At 34.0% G+C, this 25,285-nt stretch overlaps 1 protein-coding gene across 2 annotated transcripts; it reads right to left on the reverse strand.

Annotated features, from left to right (window-relative positions):
- Positions 1–140: 140 nt before the first annotated feature.
- Positions 141–20,810, reverse strand: LOC106714592 (ras-like protein family member 10B). Of its 2 annotated transcripts, XM_045683062.1 has the most exons (4): positions 20,701–20,810; positions 18,472–18,549; positions 1,111–1,256; positions 141–863 (listed from the first exon to the last, which is right to left on the reverse strand). In XM_045683062.1, exons 2-4 carry the CDS (start codon positions 18,539–18,541, stop codon positions 237–239), a joined length of 843 nt encoding a protein of 280 aa, XP_045539018.1. In that variant the 5' UTR covers positions 18,542–18,549; positions 20,701–20,810; the 3' UTR covers positions 141–236. The 2 variants fall into 2 exon arrangements, with proteins under 2 accessions (XP_045539018.1, XP_014363152.2); XM_014507666.2 differs by lacking the exons at positions 18,472–18,549; positions 20,701–20,810 and adding an exon at positions 6,102–6,210.
- Positions 20,811–25,285: the final 4,475 nt, after the last annotated feature.

Consider the following 25,285-nt stretch of genomic DNA (forward strand, 5'->3'; position numbering starts at 1 on the left):
GTGTGCGTGTATATACAATAAAAAATTACGTTACGAAGAAAAATATTTAAAACAGTTTTTTTTTCACAAAATAGACATAAATTTCGCAACAAATATTTTAAGCGTGAAATTTTCTTATAAATTAACGTACCTTTTCTAGTACATTAAAATCTTAAAGATCTCTCTTTAGAAAACATCGACCAGAATTTAACATTAAAACTTTTCCACCACGCGTTAACGTGTCCTGAATCGGAATGCTAAGCAACCACGCATCTATTCTCGTGTGTCCCCCCACTGCCCCCCGCAGCGGAATCGGGGGGAGGTTCGGCACTGCGACCTCCCCCACTCCATTCCAAAGCATCAATCATTTCCATGAGTTCTTTGAACACAGCTATAACCCGCCAATTATACTTCGCAGAGCATTCAACGTAACCGCACTTCCAATGTTTTCTGACAAGGTTTACAATATTACGTCTCTTTTCTCTTGAATCACCACAAGCACTTTCCGCCATCGCCAATTGCTGCAACCCTGTTACCGCTGATGGTGTGTTACTGCATAACAAATCCTGTTTATTCCCAACAACTAAAACGGGAACATTTCTCATGTCTCGACTTTCAACCATTTGATCTCGTAGCGTTCTGATATATTGAAATGTTTCTACGTTCGACAAATCGAAGACTAGAATGTAGGCCGTAGCATTACGTAGGCCGTAGAAACGGTAATGGGCCCATTCGTAGTAGGAATTTATCGGAAAGTAAGGTATGACGGGTACATCAGTTATTTTCACTTCGTACAAATGTTCGTTGATGATAACTGAAGGGTAGAAGGTATGTTTGCGGTCGGTCGGCACGTATTCTTCTGAGAAGTCGCTCCATACGAATTGCTAATGGAAAAAGTAGTGATTAGTTCCTTTCTTTTACATTAATAAAACTAATAGTTTAAGTCAAGTTACATTATTAAATGTACCTAAATCTTAAGAATGAATTAAAGAAGTAAATATGCACTCAGTCTACGCTAACAAATATTTTTATACACAATCTTGGGGCTATTCATAAGCTGAAATCAGATATTCACGGTGCGTTATTTATTTAATATTATCAATCTGATTACTACGAGGACTCGGTTAATACCTGAATAATACTAGTTTTGCCGACAGCAGGTGCACCTAGTAGTACGACCTTGACAAGGTCGAGGTTGTCAGGGCTGGGCTCCACGCTCGGTGCCCCGGTCACAGTCAGCGTGCCGCCACCCCGCTCCAAATAGTCCAGGTCCAATTCTGAAATAATGGAACATATATTGAGAATGTTTTCATTTTCGTCGCCGCAAACATCTACAATCATATACACGTAGTACGTTGACGTAGCCGTAGACATAGACCCAGTCATAGATGCAGACGTAGAGTGAGACGTAGACTCAGACGTAGCAGTTTGGATAGACGCAGCGTATGCGAAGATGTAGGTAAAAATACAAGAAGCGTAGACGTAGACTTTTAATAGAAAATCTACAAAATGTGATTGTTTTGAATTTCGGCATTTCATTGTTTTTTTTTCTCACTTATGCGTATAATATAAATTGTAATTGCAAAATAAACAAATCAACGTATACCATTTTAAAACATCCTATAGATCTTGATGAAGAGTAGTCATTTCCATTTATATCATAAAATTATTTTGGTAAGAAGTTACCAAACTTGAAGCAACTCTACAAACAAAACTGAACCCAACTTTTCTTTACAATAAAAAAAATGACTTAGAAATATCCACAGCAGTTACAAAATTAGAAATCTGATTTCCTTATTTTGTAAATAAGGTCGTAAAAGAAGGCTTCATGCATGAATAATGCCCACATAGTTCAATTATTTACATTTTATTAAATTCCTATTCCGTGGGCATTTAAGGTATTTTTTAAGCCTGCCAACAATTGTTGACGTTATTTTTAGGAAAATTTGATATTCGCTAAAGTTTTTTATGAAAGTTATAAATCGTATAAAATTTTTATATAGTACTAGCTTTTACCCGCGACTCCGTCCGCGCGGAAAAAAAAATAGAAAACGGGGTAAAAATGATCCTATATCCGTTTCCTGGTTCTAACCTACCTGCCCACCAATTTTCAGTCAAATCCATTCAGCCGTTCTTGAGTTATAAATAGTGTAACTAACACGACTTTCTTTTATATATATAGATTTTATAATATAAAATTTATAATAATAATATTATTAATAATCTATTATTTCAGGTTTACATTTGTAATATAACTATCTATAAATTATCTATATTAGGGTAGGCTCCGAGCCCCGTAATGCGGACGTATAGTGAGCTGGTGATGATGAATAGGAAATTTAAATCATCTATTTTCATTTTAAATCGTATAAAATAACTAACTCGTGTTAAAATCAATTGTTCGTTTAAATAATCGTAATTCTTTTTAATTACGCAGCGCTTAATCTCTTTCTCCATTTACCTGGCTGAATAATTAATACGCGTTTGCCTTCGTTAAGATTAAACAAAGATAGAATGGTGTTTTATAATGATTAGTTGCAAAACGCTTTCAACCCTTTCACTGCTTGTTAATTAATTCTTTCATTATTTAGTTAATTCATTTATACGTTTTAGGAAAAATAACATTGTGGAGGGATCCCAGCATCGTTAATTACATTTTTCATGTTTTCTTTTATTTCTTTACGTCTAGAATATAAAATGTTTACTTTCGGAAAATCTATATCACTGTTCAAAACACTAAATTCAAATTTGTGGTAGATTTTAATTTAATAATACTTTATTAAGATTATGAGCAATCCATATTCATAGTTGATAAAAATTAGACATATGTTCATTATATTTTATTATATGATTAGTGAAAATGAGACAAACAAATGTCGTATTGCGGTAAAAGTTAACGTGCATTGCTCCACTTCTGACCCACCTGTGCAAGCAAGAATGACTTTTTGCTAATAAATTTATATCTTTGTTTCGCTCCAACGGCAACATCGAGGTGATGACGAATAGATACCGGGCGATCGCGAGACGGGATGGTGCCGGGTGAGCGAGGAGTTGATGAGTCGGCTAATGCTTTAACTCTATTTAATACTTAATGGATCATAGTTTTCACTGCAAGAAATACCGAACTTTTATCAATTGAAGTCTTTTGTTTCTTTGTTAAACGCGACGGCGACGCCTAATGCATATTTGGCAGCCATCCAATAACTCCGTGGCAATTTAGTCTCCAAATCGGAACTAGGACCAGCATACTCGACCCGTATTCGTAGAAATCGCTTGCTAAGAACTCTAAATAATCAATAAGAAAGAGCATAACAGCAAAAACATTTATGGTCAGTGAAAACATAGTGAAGCAACTTGTACATATTTGGAAAAAAAATCAAAGATATATGTGAAGTCAACCAGCTCGTACTGGGCGAGCGTGGTTGACTATGTCCTAGTCAGCCCTAACTTACGGTAGGCTGGAGTCCCTCGGTATAGACGTGTCTAAGTTGACAAATGAAATAATTTAACAGAAGCTAGACTCCTTATCTTTCTTATATATAAAAGAAAGTCATGATAGTTACACTATTTATAACTCAAGATCGGTCGAACTGATTTAGCTGAAAATTGATAGGGAGGTAGCTTAGAACTAGGAGACGGACATAGGAACTTTTTCATTTTGTGTGCATTTTTTTTATTCCGCGCGGACGGAGTCAGGTGTAAAAGCTAGTTTAAAATAACTATCTAACTAAACCACACAATTTAGAAAAATATATCAAAAAATTATCAAAGTATTTCGCATCGAGATGAAATATTGTTTACGCGTTAAAGTCGACAAACATAACATAGAGATTTATTTCTCTAGCTCGATTGTATTTATCCATTGTTCTTATAAGATCAATTTATTTGTTCCCTGACTTTGTTTTCGTATCCTGCTTTTGATGCGATAACAGAAAAACAAAAAAAAAATTGTACAACCGTGTATTTCTAATGTCGGATGATTTGTTTTAAAACGATATTATTATATCTATTTTTGTAGAGTTAGTTAGAGAATGAATAAGGTAGTTTTTAATCGTAGATATACACTGTAATAGTCCAACTAAGTTAGAAACTGTTTAGTTGAAGCAGTGTTTTAACCCTTTGACCGCCAGTGATTGATATTATTGCCATCAACGTGGTTACAAGAGTAAGTTTTACCTTTGAATACGTATCAAGAAAACCGCTTCTGGTATAAGTACTTTGTTATGTATTTATCAAGATTGCGGTCCCACACATAATCACATTTTATTAATCTTGACTACTGGGAATGTGCAATATCAGCGTTCGATAAATAGGTTGACAAATGTTTAAGCTAAAATGTAAAATTGAAACATTGTTTAACTGTGGGTTTCTGAGTCCAAAATGTACGTTTATAATAGGAATGATGGCGATATGTTTTATATATATATATATATATATATATATATATATATATATATATATATATATATATATATATATTATGGAATCAGAAACAAACGGTAAGTTGTTTATAGTTAGGCCTTTCATCTTTTTAAATATTGGAAGTGTTAATTAGTAATATTTTAAATATCATTTTTAACAACATCTTGGTGATAAAGTGTTTCAGTAAGAACGTTTAGAAAAGTTCAATATAACAATTTCTAACCTTATAATTGTTATTATACAATTTTTGTAACGTTGAATTAATTTTTTTAGAAGTTCATTTTAATTTTCTATATACGAAGTATATTACAAAATTCGGAAACTTTCTTGATTTTTGCTACAAAATGTTTCACTTATATTGGATGGTAGCCAAACATCAGAAACCTTCTACATTCTACAGACTGAAAAGGTTTCCTTAAAAATTTGTGTCATACAAAAAGAAAACTCTAAAACCACATGATGTTAAAAAATCTTCAAGATGAAGCCAACATTTACTTTAACAAATCACGACTAAATACCAAATATAACATACAAGCCGTCTCCCGCGACTCTGTTCGCACGCAATTAATTAAAAAAAAATATTTACATCCTTCCATCCAAACATTCGCATTTATAATATTACTTCATAAAACCTATCCATAAATTCCAAAAGGTAAACCTAACCCAATAATCGATCCGTTGCCTTGATTCGATGATGATTTTAATTCCATTACTCAAAGGTTATGTTAGTTAAAATTAATTTAGTTATTATTATTATGTTAGTTAAAGATAACGGTAATGAATAAGGTTTTTCCCATTACTCCGTTATCATTACATCGATTCATAGATAAAATATTATTACCTCAGAGAACAACAAATGGAGGACGCTTAATTTGGTGCAAGTCACAGTAAATTGTATTTTTGTGTTATTGATTTTAAATTAAATAAATACTTAATATCGCATAAACTTGAATGAAGTTGTATATCTAAATAATATATTTTATCAAATAAAATGTTTTTAAGTACCTCAATTCGTAACTTCGTAGACGCTTCGTAGACGCTACGGGATACGAAATCTATTTGGCAGTCGGCCAAGCGTTACACTTCACTGGTTTGTGAATAAGAGATCACCGACGATATCTCTTAATTGGAAGCTAATCAACAAAGTGCCTGAACTTGTATGAATACATAATGTCGTCCCTCACATTCTACTTTAAAAAACAAAGACAATAATATATGTCAATAGAAGTAACAAGTCAGTTCTATAGTTATAGACGTTTTTAATTATCATAAGGTACAAAGTAACCATAGAAAAAACACCGCCTTTTGTTCCGGCGCTTTTCTTATCAAGTTAAATGCGAACTTGTTTTGAGTTTCCACTACGGAAATACATATGAAAAACAATATCTTCATCCGCCACATTGTCTTTGATAACCGAAAATTTTGTAATATTTTGTAAATACATAATTCTAGTACAATTCTTTCGGCAAAAGAAACACAAGCTAAGATGTAATCTAGCTTTGATTCAAAATTGTTTACGTATCGTGATAAATATAAAAAAAAATATTATAACATAAAGATCTGTATTTAAGTGTAAAAATGGTTGTTATACGTTATATTATCATCATCAAGAGCTTTTATCTGCCCAAAGGTGAACAGAGGCTTTCCCCAAAGCCTTACACAGTATACATTACAGTTCACTGTACATATTATTTACTTACCCAAAATTTTCGTTTGCTTTGTACAGTTAGATTTTGCATTTTTTTCACTATCCTTTTCATGTTTCGACGTGTTATCAAATTTGTTCATTTTGTTACACTAACATATATATCATCCTTACACATACTTAAATAAATTCAATTGAATTTAAGTTAACAAAACAAATAAAAAATATAAAAAATCATTTCGAAATTACAACACACTTAAAAGATAAATCAAATTAAATACTATAGAACTCAAAACTTCATAGAAACTTTATCTGTTAACCTATATTTTAATTGATACTATCGGAGATTTATTTTTTGTCGAGAGCAACACGTCCGCTCGGTCTCACAGACTGAGATTAACTGACGGCAGGTTACGCTGTTACCGTAGTTCAACCCCTGATTATAATTCTCGCGTTAAGGGATAGCTTTTCTCTAAGCTTGCTTAACATCGGTATGAAAGGCCTTATATGAAATAGTTTTAGCAGCGTAACTAGCACATAATAGTATATTTTTTATCTATGGTTTATGAACTTTACCTGTAAGATTTTATTATTTAAAGTTTAATTATTATTGTGCTCTAGTTGATAAATACAAAAAACCGATATTTTTGGACGATTCTTGGTAAGGCATAACATCTATCAATCAACAATATTATAATTTAACTAGCCCGAAAAAAAATTGTTAAGTAGCCTATATATTCTTTCAGACGGTGTTCTATATCTATACCAATTATCCATCCATACATCCACATCACTATCCACATCCATATAGCCATTTCTGAGACCAAAATCTACGTGTGAAACACATTTTTATCACTGTTTTGGCAAAGATAATGACAGGGATAATGATATGTTTTATACAGAGATTTTGGTCTCAGAAGCCCACAGTAAGATAGGTTAGATTAGTAGCTAAACATATTAACAATAACATAACTCTAGAGCTAACTAGGTCATTTGACAATGTACGATTGTAGCACAAATTTAGTTACGTTTTCTACAACACCTGTGCTCACTAAATTCTCCACAGTCACTGACACTAAGAGCCCATGAACAGTACAATACACAGTCGCGTGTGCAACTATTGTACATTACATTAAATAGGTTAAAAACATAATAACCGTGGGTTTACATTGCTGGAATATCTCTATTTTCTCTCTCTATGGCAATACAGAAACAAAAAATGCTAATGTTTAGACGGATGGATGGATGTTTCAACTGATCTTAATGAAATCTGGCACAGATGTAGAACATAGTGTGGAAGAACACATATACTACTAATTTTTTTTAATGCTGCGTGGATATAATCATGGGCGACAACTACTCATAATTGAAAAATAAAGAAAATCATTACATAACATTATATTATGCTAACTTAAATACATACATATACCTATGTGATATATTTTTCTGAAATTTGGCAATACATTTAATGTTCAAAAGTTGGCTGCATATCAATTTTACGCTGCGTTTATTTCTTTCTGTTCAATTACTATGTCATTTAAACAAACCCTTGCCAAAATTTTGTAACATAACTTATATGATATATTGTTTTATATTACATAAAGATATTCATTTCTAGAATTTAATCACATACAGTCGAACCTAGATAAGCGAGTATTCGATAGGTCAGAGTTATTTTCTTCGGTTCCGACGGACGACGTCCATATGCGAGAGACTCGGGTAGAGAGACACCTTTATAAACAAGAAAAATATTACGGTCCCTTGAACTATCCCTTTCCTAGGTTTGACTCTATTTACCTTATTAACAGAAGTGTAATATTTTTTCAATAAATTCGTTCTATTGTGTCTGTCTATAACCTAAATATCTGTACCTATTTGAAGAATAGATAATAATAAGACAAAGTTATTTAGACTTTCCATTTTTAAATTAATAATTAATTAAATCTTTCTAAAGAACCTATATTTCTTCTTTTCTTGTCGTACTTATTACCTTTAATAAAGTAAAAATTTGCTAAAGTGAACCTGCAATAGCTTTCTCGTTACATTCATCAATCATTTTCAATCTCTAAGCATTATATTTATTTATTCACATCACTTTGTATTTAATATTTTGTACAAAATGGCTTATAATTTGTCGCTCCGTATTGTTAAGGTTTCATGGATAAAATTGAACAAAAGAGTATGAAAATGGGCGAACGACGCATGTTAGTGATGTTCGTTATTAATTTAAGGCTTCAAAAAAGCTCTATTGTGCTTTGATACAATGAAAAGTAAAGCAGTTGAGTGGTTTTTAGTTAGTTAATTGCGTTGCGATTTTGTGACTAATGGGTTAAATTAAAAATATTCTTGAATTTTATTTATTTTTCTACAATGTTAAGGAAATTACAAGAGGAGAAAAAATTTAACTCATTAATTTTACGACCAGAATTTTTAATTTGATTTTCTTAAGTATAATAGTTACTTCTTAGATTTTTATATTCCTTTGATTCGTTTAAGTTTAAATTACGAGGCTAAAATATTTAGTAGTAACGAATTTAGAGTTTGAACATTTTACTAGTTCATGAACAAACAATAGAAAGAAATTAGCTTAAACGTAACGGTTAAACTTTAAGTTATTAAACCTTTTTCAAGTTTATAAACCTAAATAATTTTATTTACAAAATTAGTACGATTTCTTTTGAATAATATCTTTACCCGCATTAAAATTTCGACACAATTTAATTAAAGACATTTTATTCAATGGACTTAGCAAAATCGACCGTAACTTTCAATGTTCCCGCCAAATTTAAAACAATTAATTAAAACATTTAATTAAATTGGGTATTACTAAAATAACATATAAAAATACAGTGTAATGTTTAAAGTAGCGATTGTACAATAGGTTCTTTTTATAAATTGTTCACCTTTCATTTGGCGAATCGCCAGCCTGCAGCATGAATCTTAGCTGCGATAAAATCGCCTTAATGTTCCGTATAACGACACCACAGCTGTTAAATCGCCCATCAAATTAAATGTCGATGAATGCACGTCACTTTTAACCATACATGTCAACTTAACTGTTTAATAATAATTAGTGAAATATTTGTCGTATACTGGTTGTCTTTCTATACCTTGATGACTCTAATTTCTTTTTTTTTTGTCTTAGAAATGCACCTTGATTTCACACTGTAACAATCTTGCTTTACAGTTCGGTTATTACTTAAATAAAATTATAGTTTAGTGAAAAATTAGTCTCCTAATAAACCACATTAATTGGTATGTCGATTTGATTATCTTTGCTTGATTCTCTTAATCAGTATATATTAAAAAAAATGCAGTGGCTGTATGTAATATTGAGAAAAAAACTTATTTCATACACGTAATATATTTGCGTTGCTTATAACAAAAAAACAATTTATAATTTTTTTGTCTGTCTCCCTGTCTGTCTGTCTGTCTGTCCGCAAGGCCGCGGGTAAACTCCGTAACGGCTCGACTGATTTTGAAGGAATTTTGACTGGCAAGTAGCTGATGCACGCGGGCATATTGTAGGTGTTCACCTAAATTGCCACGAGATGGCGTTATTACAAATTTTCTTGTCGCCAACCAACGAAGCGGTCGCGGCCGCATTAAAAACTGTCAACGAGTCTGCAAAACACCTAACGTCGTGCCGTGAGTTTATTTTCAATTTTAATTAACTTTACTCAATTTATCATACATAAAAGTGGTCCTTCGAGCCGGATGTGAATTAATGAACTATAAAAGTGTAAAAATTATGTTTATTACGTGTTTCTTCAATAGTTAATGTTACTTGGAACTATCGAACATTCCCGACACCCACCAGAACTACCGCCTAAATTTTACTAAAATTTTACAACAAAGAAAATGGATTTAGACAAATTAATATTGTGCCAATTAGATAAATTAGAAAAAATACAAAAGAATCAAGTAAATTTTAGCAAATCACCCAAAAGTAGATTAACACATTGTTACGTAGAAACAAGATTACAAAATTTAGAACAAAATTGGGAGTCATTCAATAGTACTCACGACGAAATAATAAGGTGCGTAAACAAAGATCAAAGAAAAAGTATAGCCTATTTTACCAAGGAGACCTTTTATGAGTGTGAAGAAATTTATTTGAACTTTAAGGGTGAGTTGAAAACCAAATTAAATGAACATGCAGCAACATTAACACTTCAACAGACATCACAAGGTAGTTCATCACATGGCAATTCATCACAACATACTGAGCTTAAACTTCCTAGTATTAACATACCAATCTTCACTGGAAAGTATACTGAGTGGCAATCATTTCATGATATTTATGAATCTTTAATTCACAATAATAACAAGTTGGATAATGTGCAAAAATTGCATTATTTAAAAACAAGCCTTAGCGGAGAGGCAGAGACACTTTTAAGAAGTATATCAGTAACTAACAGTAATTACACATTAGCATGGGAGACACTCAAGAAGCGGTATAACAACAAAAGGTACATTTCTAATTGTATTTTAAAGAAACTATTTAGCTTAAGGCCCTTAAGTGTGGAGTCGGAACAAAGCATAAAACAACTTTTAGATGTAACTTCAGAATGCATCAGTTCTTTAAGAAACTTAGGGCTACCAACACAATCTTGGGATGCTATCATAGTGTACCTCACCGTCTCCAAGCTAGATTCTGAGAGCCACAGGCTGTGGGAACAAAACATCTGCGACTTTAATGAATTTCCAACTTTAGAGAATTTGTTTAACTTTTTAGAAAAGAGATTTAGATCATTAGAGATGATTGAATACAAGAGTAAACCAGTAAAATCAAGATCCTTTCATTCTTCAAAGGTGGATGTAGAGAAAATATTAAGTTGTTCATTTTGTAAGGATAATCACTACATATACCAATGTAAGGATTTTGCAAAACAGGATTACAAGTACAAACAGACATTTGTTCAAAACAACAAACTTTGCTATAATTGTCTTATACCAAGTCACTCAGTTTTCCAATGTAAGAGAAACACAAGGTGTAGGGTTTGCCAGAAGAAACATCATTCATTATTACACCCAGAAAAAAGAGATTTTAGTGAAACTCCACAGACGTTAGGGCATGAAGTAAAACAAGCAGACGAACACAAGTCGGTATCACATCATTCATACAACCCTGGCCAAGTACTATTGGCAACGGCTCTAGTAGACATTCCCGCAAGGAATGGGCAGATACAAACCTATAGAGCTCTACTAGACCAGGGCTCACAAAGTTCATTTGTGACAGAGGATTTTGTTCAAACTACAGGTTTGAGGCGACAAAAAAATAACTGCAAATTCCACCTTAGTGAAGGTAAAACAATAAGTTCTAGATATACAGTGGAATTTGAATTGAAGTCAAGATACCGGTCAAACTTTACTTTATGGATACAAGCATATGTAATAAGTCATATAACAACATACTTACCTCAAAAACACATCAACTCGTTGGACTGGCCAGAGATAGAATCAATAACTCTAGCAGATCCTAATTTCAGAATACCAGGAAAGGTTGACATGCTGTTAGGGGCCAGCGTTACCAGCAAGATTATGGAGGAAGGTTTGTTAAGGAGCCCGGTTGGTACTTTAGCGCAGAAAACACAACTGGGATGGATTATTTCAGGAGATACAAACACAACTATAGAAAACAACAGAATTATAAGTATGCATTCTTGTGTATGTGAAAACAACATGCTTAAAAGATTCTGGGAAATAGAAAATGAATTTCTTACAACAGAGAGGAAGAAGACAAAGGAGGAAGAACAATGTGAAGACATTTATAAAACAACCACAACCAGGATGGAGTCTGGAAGATACAAGGTTAACTTACCTTTTAAGGAGGATATCCAACCTCCTGTAGAAAAATGTGGCAAAACAAAGGAAATTGCTACGGCAAGATTTCTTAAGTTAGAAAAAAGATTTAAATATGATACAAAGTTAAAGGAAGCATACAAAAATGTTATAAATGAATATCAAGAACTAGGACATATGGCTTTAGCCAATGAAGACAGTGACAATACCATATATTTACCGCATCATCCGGTGATTCGAGAAGACAAGGACACTACCAAGGTCAGGGTAGTTTTTGATGCATCATGCAAGGGCACTGGAGGTTCATCACTAAATGACACTCTACTCATAGGACCTGCATTGCAAAGAGACCTTAGAGTTCTACTAATGAAGTGGAGAAAACATAGAATTGTATTGGTCGCTGACATAGTCAAGATGTATCGACAAGTGCTGATAGCTGATGAGCATGCCGAATATCAACGCATTATATGGAGAGATAACCCGGAGGAAAACTGCCAATCATATAAACTACTAACGGTCACCTTTGGAACCGCATCAGCTCCATACCTGGCAGTACGCACATTATTACAACTAGCTGAAGATGAAAAACACAAGTTTCCCATGGCCGCAGAAATAGTAAAGGAATCATTTTATATGGATGACCTAATGTTTGGCTGTTCAAGCACTTCTGAAGCCTTAGAAGCTTATAAACAACTCACTCAACTTCTTAAGAGTGGATGTTTTGAATTACAAAAATGGTCTTGTAACCAAGAGGAAGTCTTAGACATTATAGCAGAAAGCAAATCTCAACACCATGGATTTGAAATCAAGTTTGATCAAATCATCAAAATTCTTGGACTATCATGGGATAGACATGATGACAAATTTAAGTTTACTGTAAACTTACCAGAAATTCCATCAGAAATTACTAAACGCACTATTCTATCAGACGTAGCTCGTCTCTTTGATCCATTTGGATGGTTAGCACCAACCATAATACTTGCCAAGATACTAATACAGAAACTTTGGTTATGTAGCGCAGATTGGGATGAGCAGTTGCCGCAAGATTTAATAGATGAGTGGTTAACTTACCGTGAACAGCTTCAACAACTGCAAGACATCAAGATTGATCGGTGGCTACACATACAACCTGACTGTTCACTTGTACAACTGCATGGATTCGCAGATGCATCTACTGCTGCCTACTCAGCGGTTTTGTATATCAGGGTAGTTAAGGAGGATGGTGTGACTGTAACACTTCTGGAAAGCAAGACCAAGGTGGCACCACTTAAACAAGTGTCAGTGGCTCGGCTGGAGTTGTGTGCTGCGGTATTGGTGGCAAGGATGCTTTCAGAAGCCAAAGAAGTCCTGAATGTACCTAAAAACAATGTATATGCATACACAGATTCAATGGTGGTGTTAGCTTGGATCCAGTCACCACCAGTTCGGTGGCAAACATTTGTTGCTAACAGAGTTGCAGAAATACAAGGAAGATTAGACAATGATAGATGGTGTCATGTAAGGTCAGAAAATAATCCTGCAGATTTGGCTTCAAGGGGAGTGCCTCCTTGTGAATTAAGAAACAAAACATTGTGGTGGTTTGGCCCACAATGGCTAAGTAACAGTGAAATTGAGCAACGCAAACCTCACATTCTTAAGACGGAATTAGAACAAAGAAAACAAACAATTAAGGTATTTAATTGCAATGTAGAGGACAACATTCTGAAGAGATTTTCAACATTTAATAGAATGATTCGAGTACTAACTTACTGTAGGAGATTTATTAATTGGAAAAGGAACAAAAACAATAATAAACAATTCACCAGTTACTTGTCCGCTGCAGAATTACAAGAAACATTATTCCAGCTCATCAAGGTTGAACAAGAAAATCAATTTAACGAAGAAATTAGTGACATCATAAACAAAGGACAAGTTAAGAAAAGAAGCAGCTTAAGAAAGTTTTCACCCTACATTGAACAAAATCTTTTGAGAGTTGGTGGACGTCTACAAGGTGCCAAAGTACCTCAAGAAATTAAACATCCTATAATTTTACCCAAGAACTCACATTTAACACACTTACTTATAAGAGATGCACATTTGAAACTGCTTCATGGAGGTAATCTACTCACCACCAATTACATAAGATCCAGATATTGGGTTATAGGTTTAAAATCTCTTGTCAAGAAATGTATACACCAGTGTGTCACTTGTGTGAGACATAATGCCAGTACCAAACAACCCATTATGGGAAATTTACCAGCTCAACGTGTCCATCCTGGAAGACCATTTGAGATAAGCGGGGTAGATTATGCTGGACCTATCCAAATTAGAACTTCTAAAGGCCGTGGCCACAAATCCTACAAGGGCTACATATGCCTGTTTATTTGTTTTACAACCAAGGCAATACATCTTGAGGCTGTGAGTGACCTTTCGACTTCAGGATTTTTAGCTGCATTTACAAGATTTGTGGCCAGACGAGGTCATTGTGCTCATCTATGGAGTGACAATGGCACTAACTTTGTGGGTGCGGCTAAGGAGTTAGAATTTCTATTCAAGACGACTTCAGGTGGGTTACAACCCCAGATAGCTGAAATGATAGCCAACGATGGAACTACGTGGCACTTCATACCGCCAAGAGCACCCAACTTTGGAGGCTTATGGGAAGCAGGTATCAAATCTGTTAAGACCCATTTATTGAGAGTATTAGGGAATACAACGCTAACATTTGAAGAAATGATTACCTTGCTAGCCCAGATAGAAGCCTGTCTTAATTCTCGTCCCATATGCGAATTGAACGATGATCCCAACGATGTGGCCGTACTTACCCCATCACACTTTTTAATAGGGGAACCCTTGGTGGCTGTACCACAGAAACAAGAAAATACATTTAACATCACGCCACAGGAGCGTTGGAAATTGGTTAGAAAAATTACTGCTCATTTTTGGCAAAGGTGGAGCGTAGAATACTTGCATCATTTGCAACAACGACATAAATGGAACTCAAAATCAAAGGCTCTAGAGATAGGTGACATTGTTCTTATAAAGGAACCTTCTCTTCCTCCTACTAAATGGCTTATGGCACAAATTATAGACACACATCCAGGTCAAGATGGGGAAGTGCGAGTGGTAAGCCTGCGAACCAAATCAGGCTTACTGAAGCGGCCAGTTTCGAAACTGGTTGCTTTACCTTCACATTAACAACTACGGTGGGCGGCGACAGGAAGAACGGAGTTCTTGGTGGGCGGGATGTTCACCTAAATTGCCACGAGATGGCGTTATTACAAATTTTCTTGTCGCCAACCAACGAAGCGGTCGCGGCCGCTTTAAAAACTGTCAACGAGTCTGCAAAACACCTAACGTCGTGCCGTGAGTTTATTTTCAATTTTAATTAACTTTACTCAATTTATCATACAGTAGGGCATATTTTTTATCATATTTTACGCCGACGAAGTTGAGGGCAACCACTAGTTTATAAAGTTATTAATTTTATTATCCGTCAATTAGTAACCTAAATCTCAAATGATTATAAATGTCGTATTGACACATATTACGTTAGTACAAACTGTTGTACTGTTAATAAACACAAAGCAAATTACATCAGCCATGTAGCGAGAGTTCATTATTACAAAGTTCATTAAGACGAACGTCAGACAAACAAGGATACATTGACTGCCGAAAACATTAATTTAACTTAAGTAAATAACTAGTAATAACTATCATGGATTCGGGTTTCACAGGACCGATCATCGTGGCGATCTTTGGGGGAGGCCTATGCCCAGCAGTGGGCGTTACGAGGCTGAAATGATGAAATAACTAGAGAACATAATCAAATAACTTCATCAAAAGGTGGCAAATGAGCAAACGGGCGGCCATCTGAATACGCCGAAATAACGAGGCGACCGTTGCCCATAGACATCCGCAAATGCAGATGCGTTGCCTACCTTTCATCAAGGGAGAAGGGGATGCTCTCAAAGAGGATATTCGCCCTTTCTATGTGTCCCCTCTTTCGCTAAATCTACTTTCCCTTTCCATCCTTACTTAATAAAAAAAAGGTAGGCAAGGACAGAGGACTAAAATTAGGCCTCCTTAGAAATTGATTATCACCTTAAGCTTAAAAAAACTTCGATAATACGTCATCATCATCATGATCATCATCAGCCCACTATACTTCCCCACCAAGGGGCTCGGAGCCTACCCCAAGTTAGGGGTGACTTGGCCATAGTCAACCACGCTGGCCAAGTGCGGGTTGGTTGACTTCACACATATCATTGAATTTTATCTCATATTCATCAATACGTCATCGGTAAAAAATAAAACATAGAATATACCAACTAAAATCATATATACAATGCAATGGTAATAGAGGCTATCATTTAATACGACTGAATATATCCAGCTCTTTCAATGTTGATATAACCGGTTACAATTCAAATTATTATACTCGACTACATAATTCGATTATTATCAATACCAACCAATATTGCTAATCTAAGGCGCATTTTTTAAAAATATCTAGTAATAAATGAGGAGCGTGTGAACAAATACCGATAAATCATTTTTTTTTTTTTGGAAAAGTGTAAAAGTTTTGTGGCTAATTGGAATCATAATAAAAAAAAAATATCAAAATGTTACTTTTTTGTTCCGACGCTACTCAAGAAAAGCCTATGTGATAATGTAGCTTTCTAATGACAAATGAATTTTTAAACCAGTAGTTTTTGAGTTTATTCCTTAAACTCGAAAACTACTGGATCCAACATACAAAAATACAAATTTTTCCCCTTCATAATATTATTATACTGAAAAATAAACTCTCTTACTTTAAAAATTAACTAAAAGCTAAAAGAATACTTAACAAAAGAGTATTAACTCTCTGCTATTTAATTGCTAACTAGCTATAGTACAGAACGATGGCGGACTTTGCGAACATAATCTGTTGGCTTTAAAGCTTAACTACTATAGTTGCAGATATTTAAAATAATTAAAAACTCGTACAATGTCCGATGAAACATGAAATATTTATAGTGAAAAAGAAAAACACGTGGAGCACATTTAAATACAGATTAATTACTTATTTATAATAAAAAAAATCTAAAAGTACAACTTAATGGACCTAATTAATAATAATGGACTTAATGGACTTAAATTTTGCGAATGGATACGAACGAAAAAATATTTATCTCGTCAATATTGGATCAATAATTTAGACATAGAGACAAATCCATTTATATACATACATACATATGTATACGCAAATAAACTTACCCTCCCTGAGTGTCGAATAAATGAAGTACAAAAAAATGTTTGTTATATGCACCGTCTGTCTATATTACTTCATTAATCATTAATCCTAGAAATAGCAGTGTAATGTACTAACTTATTTTTACTCTACAAAACAGCACTGACACTTTAGTCCATTAAGCGCTCTCGAAATGGCATCAAAAGCTGTCCTAGCGTTGAAATTGCCGATCATTACGCGTGCTGACGCCGCTCCAATCAATGGAAACGGGAACAATAATGACACTTGCACACGAGGACAAAACAGTCAGGTAGGGTAGTATTATTGCTGAAGCCTAGTCTAGACAACATTTGCGCCTGTCAAAGGTTAAATATGGACAATACCTTTCGAAATGTCACGCTTGTCATATTTTATCATGAATGTTACGTTATCTACGAGCTCTATTCTGTCATGGCGGGTGTTACGTACCGTTCAATTACTCCACTGTCTACAGTTCTGCCCTCGTGTGAAGGAGGCGTAACGGAAACAGAGCCGTCGGATGTTGTTAACAGCTCCTTGACTCAGTTAACACTGGCTTAAAACGGTATGGCCTGGATTTAACTGCTAATTCATGTGTGACTTTATATAAAGGAAGAAATAAAGCTTATATCCATACTTAACACCTGATTGTGGCTTCGCGAGACAAGGAGTTTTTATACTGCCAAAAGATACTGGCCAGTAAGAACATTGCACAGGTAACAACAAAAACAGAAAATAATTTGAGTTATAAATTGTAAAATCACTATATTTTAGAGTCGTTATGAAAAGTTTGTATATAAAATTACAGTAATTATTGTTTTCTTCTTTCATTATTCATTTTGGGAAACCGAATTGTATGTTATCCAGAAAATACCTTTCTATTGGAACATTCAAGTTTATTTCCAAATTCACTTAACCATTGTTTCTTGTACGAAGTAATTTACCAAATGTTATTATCCTACGCAATTTTCTCGAGTGCGAAATTTCATTTTCATTAGCTTATTACAGAAGTTGTACGCCCAATGTAAATACATTTGAAAATGTTAGGATTTTTAGGAGCAAAGATAACGGGAACTGTATTTTTCTTACATTATCTTAGGTTCAAACACAACGGATAATACATACTAATTTTGAATATAAACAACTAAAATGTAGACTTCTATGTTTCAAAAAATACGAGCATTTAATTTAAAAGAAAACATAACTATCAATTAATCAATATTAACATCAAAGGTGATGTAAGAAGTGTGCATAAAGGAGGCTTACAGAATTTAAGTCTTGAATGTCTCTCCCATTATTTGAAAGAAATAAAGATAAAAATATGATTTAGAACAAGTTTCCGGGCAGTTGAAACTTACTTTAATATGACTTGTATAGGCTTACTTACGGATAGTGTACTTCTTGTCGGAATGCCGCGACGCTCTCGTCGTCTGAGATGTACGCCGCTTGTACCGCATTATTAAATCTGAAACAACATCATCAATTAAATACTTACGTAAAATAAACCATTATGTCTGTTTTATTCAAAGTGTATGAGCAGGATGTCAATATGTTTAGATAGTTCAGAAACGGGACGCAATACTGGCATTGTCCAACAAACAGACCCGGTGGACATAAGTGAAAAACAACGGCAATATCTTATTAATTTGAGGCGCCCCTGACTCTTGTCGATGTTGAAGAAGTGCCACAAGATCCCAGTCGAACTGTAACCATCTTAATACATCTGGTCTTTTGCGTACATTTTTCTCACAATTCGAGTGAATTCAAAAAAGGTTTCAAGTCAAAACTCATTATTGGTTTATCAAAACTAATTATTACCGCATACAAAGTTGTCGTACGTAGTTATTACCCTATGAAACTTTGTGATACAATGATGCGTCACGTTCACGTCACGTTCACGTTCGTCGACATTAAACAACTTTTACTCGTTAACAAAGTTTAGCGAAGATCCATTTATTCACGTTAAATAAGTTAGCAAGAAGCGCAAGACGTTGTAACTAAATAAGCTATACAGTTTGTTGTAATGTATAAAGTTATTTTTAACGTCTCGATAATTTATGAAGAATTTCTTTTACAAAAAACATATTATAGTTTACATTATTAGCAATTTGTATGCAAAAAATATTGCAATTGGATTTTCTGCAGGCGCTACGATCCTAATTGATTACTTTGTTAAATTTATTTAAATTAAATTAAGACATAAGAGTCTTTTTCTAAATCCAAATTAATACAAAACTATACATTTAATACAAAGATATGATTATTCAATAAATTTATGTTGAAGTTTAGCAATAAGGACATCGTATCTAAGTTCTGTATCGCCAATTCAGGGCAACGCCGGGGCGAAGTTGAACCTCGAAGTTACGCTAACAAGACTGAGTAACTTTATCTGATTGATGAACACTTCGAAACGTATCTAAGTTTTGATTATCAAACTCAATTTAATAATATTTAGACTATTTGATAATTTGTTAGAATATTTAGTTAGCATTTTTAAGTTATAAACGGCCCAAGAGGTAACACTTAAGAGATGAATGGATTACGTAAAATGTGACAAGATTTTTTTTTATATCATAAGATGGCAAACGAGCAAACGGCCACCTGGATTTGCCACAGTAGCGAGGCGACCGTTGCCCATAGACATCCGCAAATGCAGATGCGTTGCCAACCTTTATGCAACGGAGATGGGGACGCACAGAAAGAGGATATTTCTCCTTCCTATGCGACCCCTCTTCTGCCAAATCCACTTCCTATTAAGAAAGGATGGGAAGGGAAAAAGGACTAAAATTAGGTCTCCGGTACCACACTCATCAGACGAAACGCGGAATTGCTTCCACTTCACGCCTGTCTCCTGTGTGGTCGTGGTATTTCACCGGTCGACCCGGCCAATTCGTGCACCCAACAAATATTGTTATTGTTAAGATTAAGAAGTGACAACTGAAATTACGTATGATAATCATTTAGGTGGACGAAAACTGTTGTGCCGACCCCACATAAAGTAGGATAAGAACAAGGAGAAGATAAAACATTTATTTATCTAGTATAAAAGAAACATTAGTTAAGCATCTTGTGAATGTTACCTATTCTAATAGGTCGTTCGGAAAGTCATTTCGTTTTTTCTCGACTGAGGATTCGTGTATTTTCGACGAAGATGCACCATGTCCTGGAAGGTCGATTGGAGCTGATAAAAGCATTATTAAACATAGAAAATAAAAACAAACATAGGAATAAACATAGTAAATAGACATAAAAACGAATAACCCATACAACAACGGCAGTTAATTTGAGCAATAATTTCGTTGAAATGGTCCAACCTATCTCGTTTACCCTATTTGAGATTTACAACAATAACATTGGCTTTTGAATATAGTCAATAGTATGTCGAATAATTACTTTAAACTATTACTTGAGTGATTAAAAAAATAATTGATTAAGACTGTACGAAGTTTTCATTACTTGTACACGCAATGAAATCATTTCATTTCACTTAAAAGATCATGAAAAGAAGTTATGAGTGTATTTCTACTGTTAGGTATGTTGTCTTTATTTTACTTTGAATATCATTTTATTGAATAAGATTTTTAGGTTATGTAAATTGTTAAAATATGTAACTCACCTTTCACTGTTAATGTTATTTCTTCAATTTTATTTAGCACAACCTGTTACACAACTCGTTTGTAATCAACAACACAACAAACAACAACAATTACAACACCGAATACTATAACAACAACACTACTAATCTCTAAAACAATTAATTATAAATACATTTAACACGAAACTACAAGTACATAACGAATTTGTATTGTCAAATATTTGAGATGTAAATATGTCAAAATGCACCATTTAATTCATGATTGTAATGTACATATATTATAATTCATTTTGTGTACATTTTCATTCATAATTAATTAAAAAAATATATAGCGTAAATTTCGCTCCAGTTCCTAGTTCTGACGTTTTATTGTAATGTTGCCAATGTGTGGATTTGTATTCCACTAAATTGAATTTAAATTAACAAAAGTAAGCTTAATTTATTACAGTAATAAAGAAATGTTAACTGCATATGAAGTTATTAACGTCAAAAAAATTAAATAAACTTTTTCTAGATCAAACAATTGAAGTTATTAATAAATATTAATAATTTATTAATAATAATAATAATAATAATAATTTTATTTCAAGCTACAAAATGTTATGCTCATAATTTTGTTAGTAAAAACACTTATTAACTATGTTAGTAACAATATAAATGGATACTATATACAATTATTCACCGCCATGTGGAGCTTTAGGCAGTAACTTACATATTTACAATCTAGCCTGCAGGCAATCATGTTGAGGACGTTGTTCGGGCTGGCTCGCACCCTACGCACCAGAGATGCGCATTTTTTCCGCATTGTGCCATAAAAGCAGTCAACGCGCGCTTTTGCGAACATCCCTGAAGCGCTACAGAAGCGAGGCAGCCCCATCAACAACCTAAATGCGTTGTTGTACTGAACGCGAAGGGCGTTATAGGACTTTTGCTTGTAGCTCGCCCATAGACTACTCGCATAGAAGCTTGTGCAGTATGCTCTGAAAAGAGTAATTTTTACCTCTTTTGAGCAGCGAGCAAACCTGCGAGCAATCATGTTGGCCCTCACCGATAACGCCCTCCGCTCCCTTTCTATGTCACAGTCGTCGTTGAGATCCGTGGTAATGATGTGTCCTAGGTACTTAAACTGATATACCCTACTCAAAATGGAGCCACAGAGTTTAATGTCAGGTACAGGATTTATATCACGATTCCTACCACATTTCTCAAATATCATGTATTCACTTTTCTTTACATTATAAATTAAACCGTGGTTAATCGCGTACTTTTCGCAAATCCCTAGTAATTTCCTCAGGCCACAGACCGATGCGCTCAGCAGCACCATGTCATCTGCGTAACTAATATTATTTACACAGACTTGATCAACATGGCAGCCGACATGTTGACTGCTCAGCGCAACGATCAGGTCATTGACGTACAGGTTAAACAAGATAGGGGAAGTTAGTCCTCCTTGCCTTACACCACACTCCAGCTTATACGGATCTGAGTACATATTAGACCACTTAACAACATTGACCTGGCTTCCGTACCAGAATTGGAGAATTTTTACGATGTTATTAGGAACTTTTTGTTCGTCTAATTTCTTCCATAGTGTTTCATAGGAAACCAGGTCGAAAGCCTTAGACAAATCAAGGAAACCAGCAAACACTCTAGTATTTCGAGAAGTATAATAATCAATCGTTTGTTTAAGGCATAAGATCGCACTTTCTGTGGAAAGTCCCGGACGGAAGCCGAACTGGTTGTCGTGAATTTTTACATATTGATTCAACTTAGTATTTAGTATTCCGTCCAGGACCTTCGCCGCAATCGTCGCCAACGATATGGGCCTGTAATTATTTTTATCTGATAAATTTCCCGTTTTATTTTTTACTACAGGGACAACCACAGTTTTCGTAAGTTTCGATGGCAAGTATGAACAGTTAAGGCACAGCGAATAAAACATGCTCAGGACTTTTGCGATATGCGGCCCCGCGTACAAAATGTGCTCAATGCTGAGCCCGTCGTGACCAGGAGATTTTCCTTTGGCAATTGATTTAATTGTGCGGACCACATCCTCCTCCGTTATACAAGTAGCCAAGTTACCATTGGGCGGCTCAACATTGTGCACCGGCGCTACCTCTGTTACAGATTTGACCAAGAAATTGTCTTTAAACATGTTAGCAATGTCTTTAGAACCGGTAACACCGTCGACACTCACAGGCAGGCCAGGCGAAACTTTCAACTTGTTGGTATTTTTCCAAAAACCCCGAAAATCTTTTTGGGAATAATAACTTTCTAAAATAATCTATTTCCGTTTGATGTTTGCGACGTTTATTTTTTATTGAAAAGATCAAATAATTGCTGTAAATACTTGTTAGCAAGTTGATTAATGCATTGTTTTACAGAAAATTATCATGTAAGAAAATTTTTTTAATAAAAGTATAGCACTTTCTAACGTAACTTAACTAACCAGTAATTACGTTTCGTTTTAATTGCAATATGATTGATTTTTTAGGCGAATTTGTTATTAATTTGCCTTAATACTGGGTAAGGTTACTTTCAATAAAGTAGCAACATTATTAATACGCATGCGCGATGTAGCTGCTCTCCCCAGATGTTTACGGACTTTTGGCACATTTATTGATCTGCACAGAGCGACCTCGTGTGCGGTTATTAACGTAACAGTTAATGGACCAATAAATCGGTACGTTCCTACCAAAATCGATACCTTGTACTAACTTTATTACCACAAATTTAGTTCCAAGCTATTATTGAAGGTTTGCAAGAGGCTTTTAATAATACTAACTTACACTGTAAAAGTTATTTAATGAACTTAGGCACGCGTTTAGTATGGGTTTATAATATCAATTTTAAATTAATCGATCACCTTTAGCCAATTAAACAACAATTAAGGTCTTTGAGTGGGAAAAAAAATTAACTGATAAAAATGTAAAATTTAGTTGTACGAAATTGCACGCAAAGTTTTATAAGCAAAAAACACAGATAAAAATATATATTTTTATAAGCAGAGTCATAACTGAATTCATTAAATCGCTTAGAATAGAAAAATCTAATTTGCTGTCTAGTCACGATCATACATTGGATTATTGCCGACCTTTTAAGATTCCAGACGCAGTTCGTACTAAAATAAGCTCAGCCTTATCAGTACTTAGTACGTCATAATAAACAATTGCTTTGTAAACAATGTAACAAAACAACGTACTTACATTTTAAATTACTTTTCGGAGGGTAAAAAACATTTAATACCATTTTCTTTCGCTATAAATTTTCTAAAGCGTAACTGAATACCGTAGGCTTATATGGTCAAAGTATCCGCACCAAATCTACATACATATTCAACCATAATTGTACCCTGTTGTACCTCTATGTTTAGATATTTTAGTAACCACATTTTTATTATTATTTTAAAAAACAAAAATTTAAAATTTTCCTTATGGCTTTTATCAACTTTTACTAATGTTCTTTATTAAAAACTAGTTGTCGCCTGCGACTCCGTCCGCGCAGAATCAAAGAAAAAACTAAATAAGTAACTACATTTAGTTATAATACTGTATACTAACATACCAAGTGCATGTTCTTAGTCATTACTAAGATGACCCCCGATGAAGATGGACCCCCAATGGGTCCGAAACTAGTCGGTGCCGCCACCGGACGATCAAAACGTGAGTTAAGCCGTTTCTTAATTAATTAATTATGATGTCTCACGAAAGTTTAAACAATTTAAATGCACTTGGTGCTTTAAAATAAAGAACTTCACTGTTCATCAATAATTATAATTTTTATTGTAGTATTAATTTTACGTTTTTCTAATTTTACATTTGCGAGGAATTAAACAAAAAACTTAATTAGTAGCTTATGTGTTCTTCCAGACTATGTTCTACATCTATGCCAAATTTCATCAAAATCCGTTGAGCCGTTTCGGAGATATGTTCTAACATCCATCCGTCCATCTAAACTTTCCCATTTATAATATTAAGTAGGATTTACGTAAATCTACATTATGCTGATTCAAATATGATACAATTTCTAGTGAAAATTCGAATTCAAATTAATCGTTACAAATACAATGGAATGATTTTTGTTGAAATATATTTAAAAAATGTAATTGTTTTCTGGAGAAATAAATTGTATACTCGTAGAAAAATTAAACAATTAATTATGACATGTCATACGAACAAACGAATAAGCAAATAAATACTTTGGTAAACCAAAAAAAATAATCTTTTAATCAGTAAGGTTGCCTAAAGTATATTAAGAGTTTTTTGTTATGTAAAAATAGCGAAAAATTACTATTTGAATTTTCTGCACTTTTGTGTTGAGTGAAAATTATAAAAAGACGAACCTCTAGTTTTTTACCCGTACCACCTAAGAGTCTAAAAGTCTAAAAAGAGTCTAAAAGACTGAACCGAATTGAACTGAATTTACACGAGTGAGGTTTAATTCGACGAAGCCTTTTCATTCCCTGATTGTAATTTATATAAAGTGTGATTGTAATTTAAGTTGTAAGTTATCGAAAAGTAGTTTATAAATTCCAAAAAAGGTGATGTAACCCTTTGAGTGCGATCGGTGATTGTTCCAAATAAACATGATCATGTCGGTAAGGTCA

The sequence above is a fragment of the Papilio machaon genome, chromosome 21 (assembly GCF_912999745.1).
Source record: "Papilio machaon chromosome 21, ilPapMach1.1, whole genome shotgun sequence".
NCBI classification, from domain to species: domain Eukaryota; kingdom Metazoa; phylum Arthropoda; class Insecta; order Lepidoptera; family Papilionidae; genus Papilio; species Papilio machaon.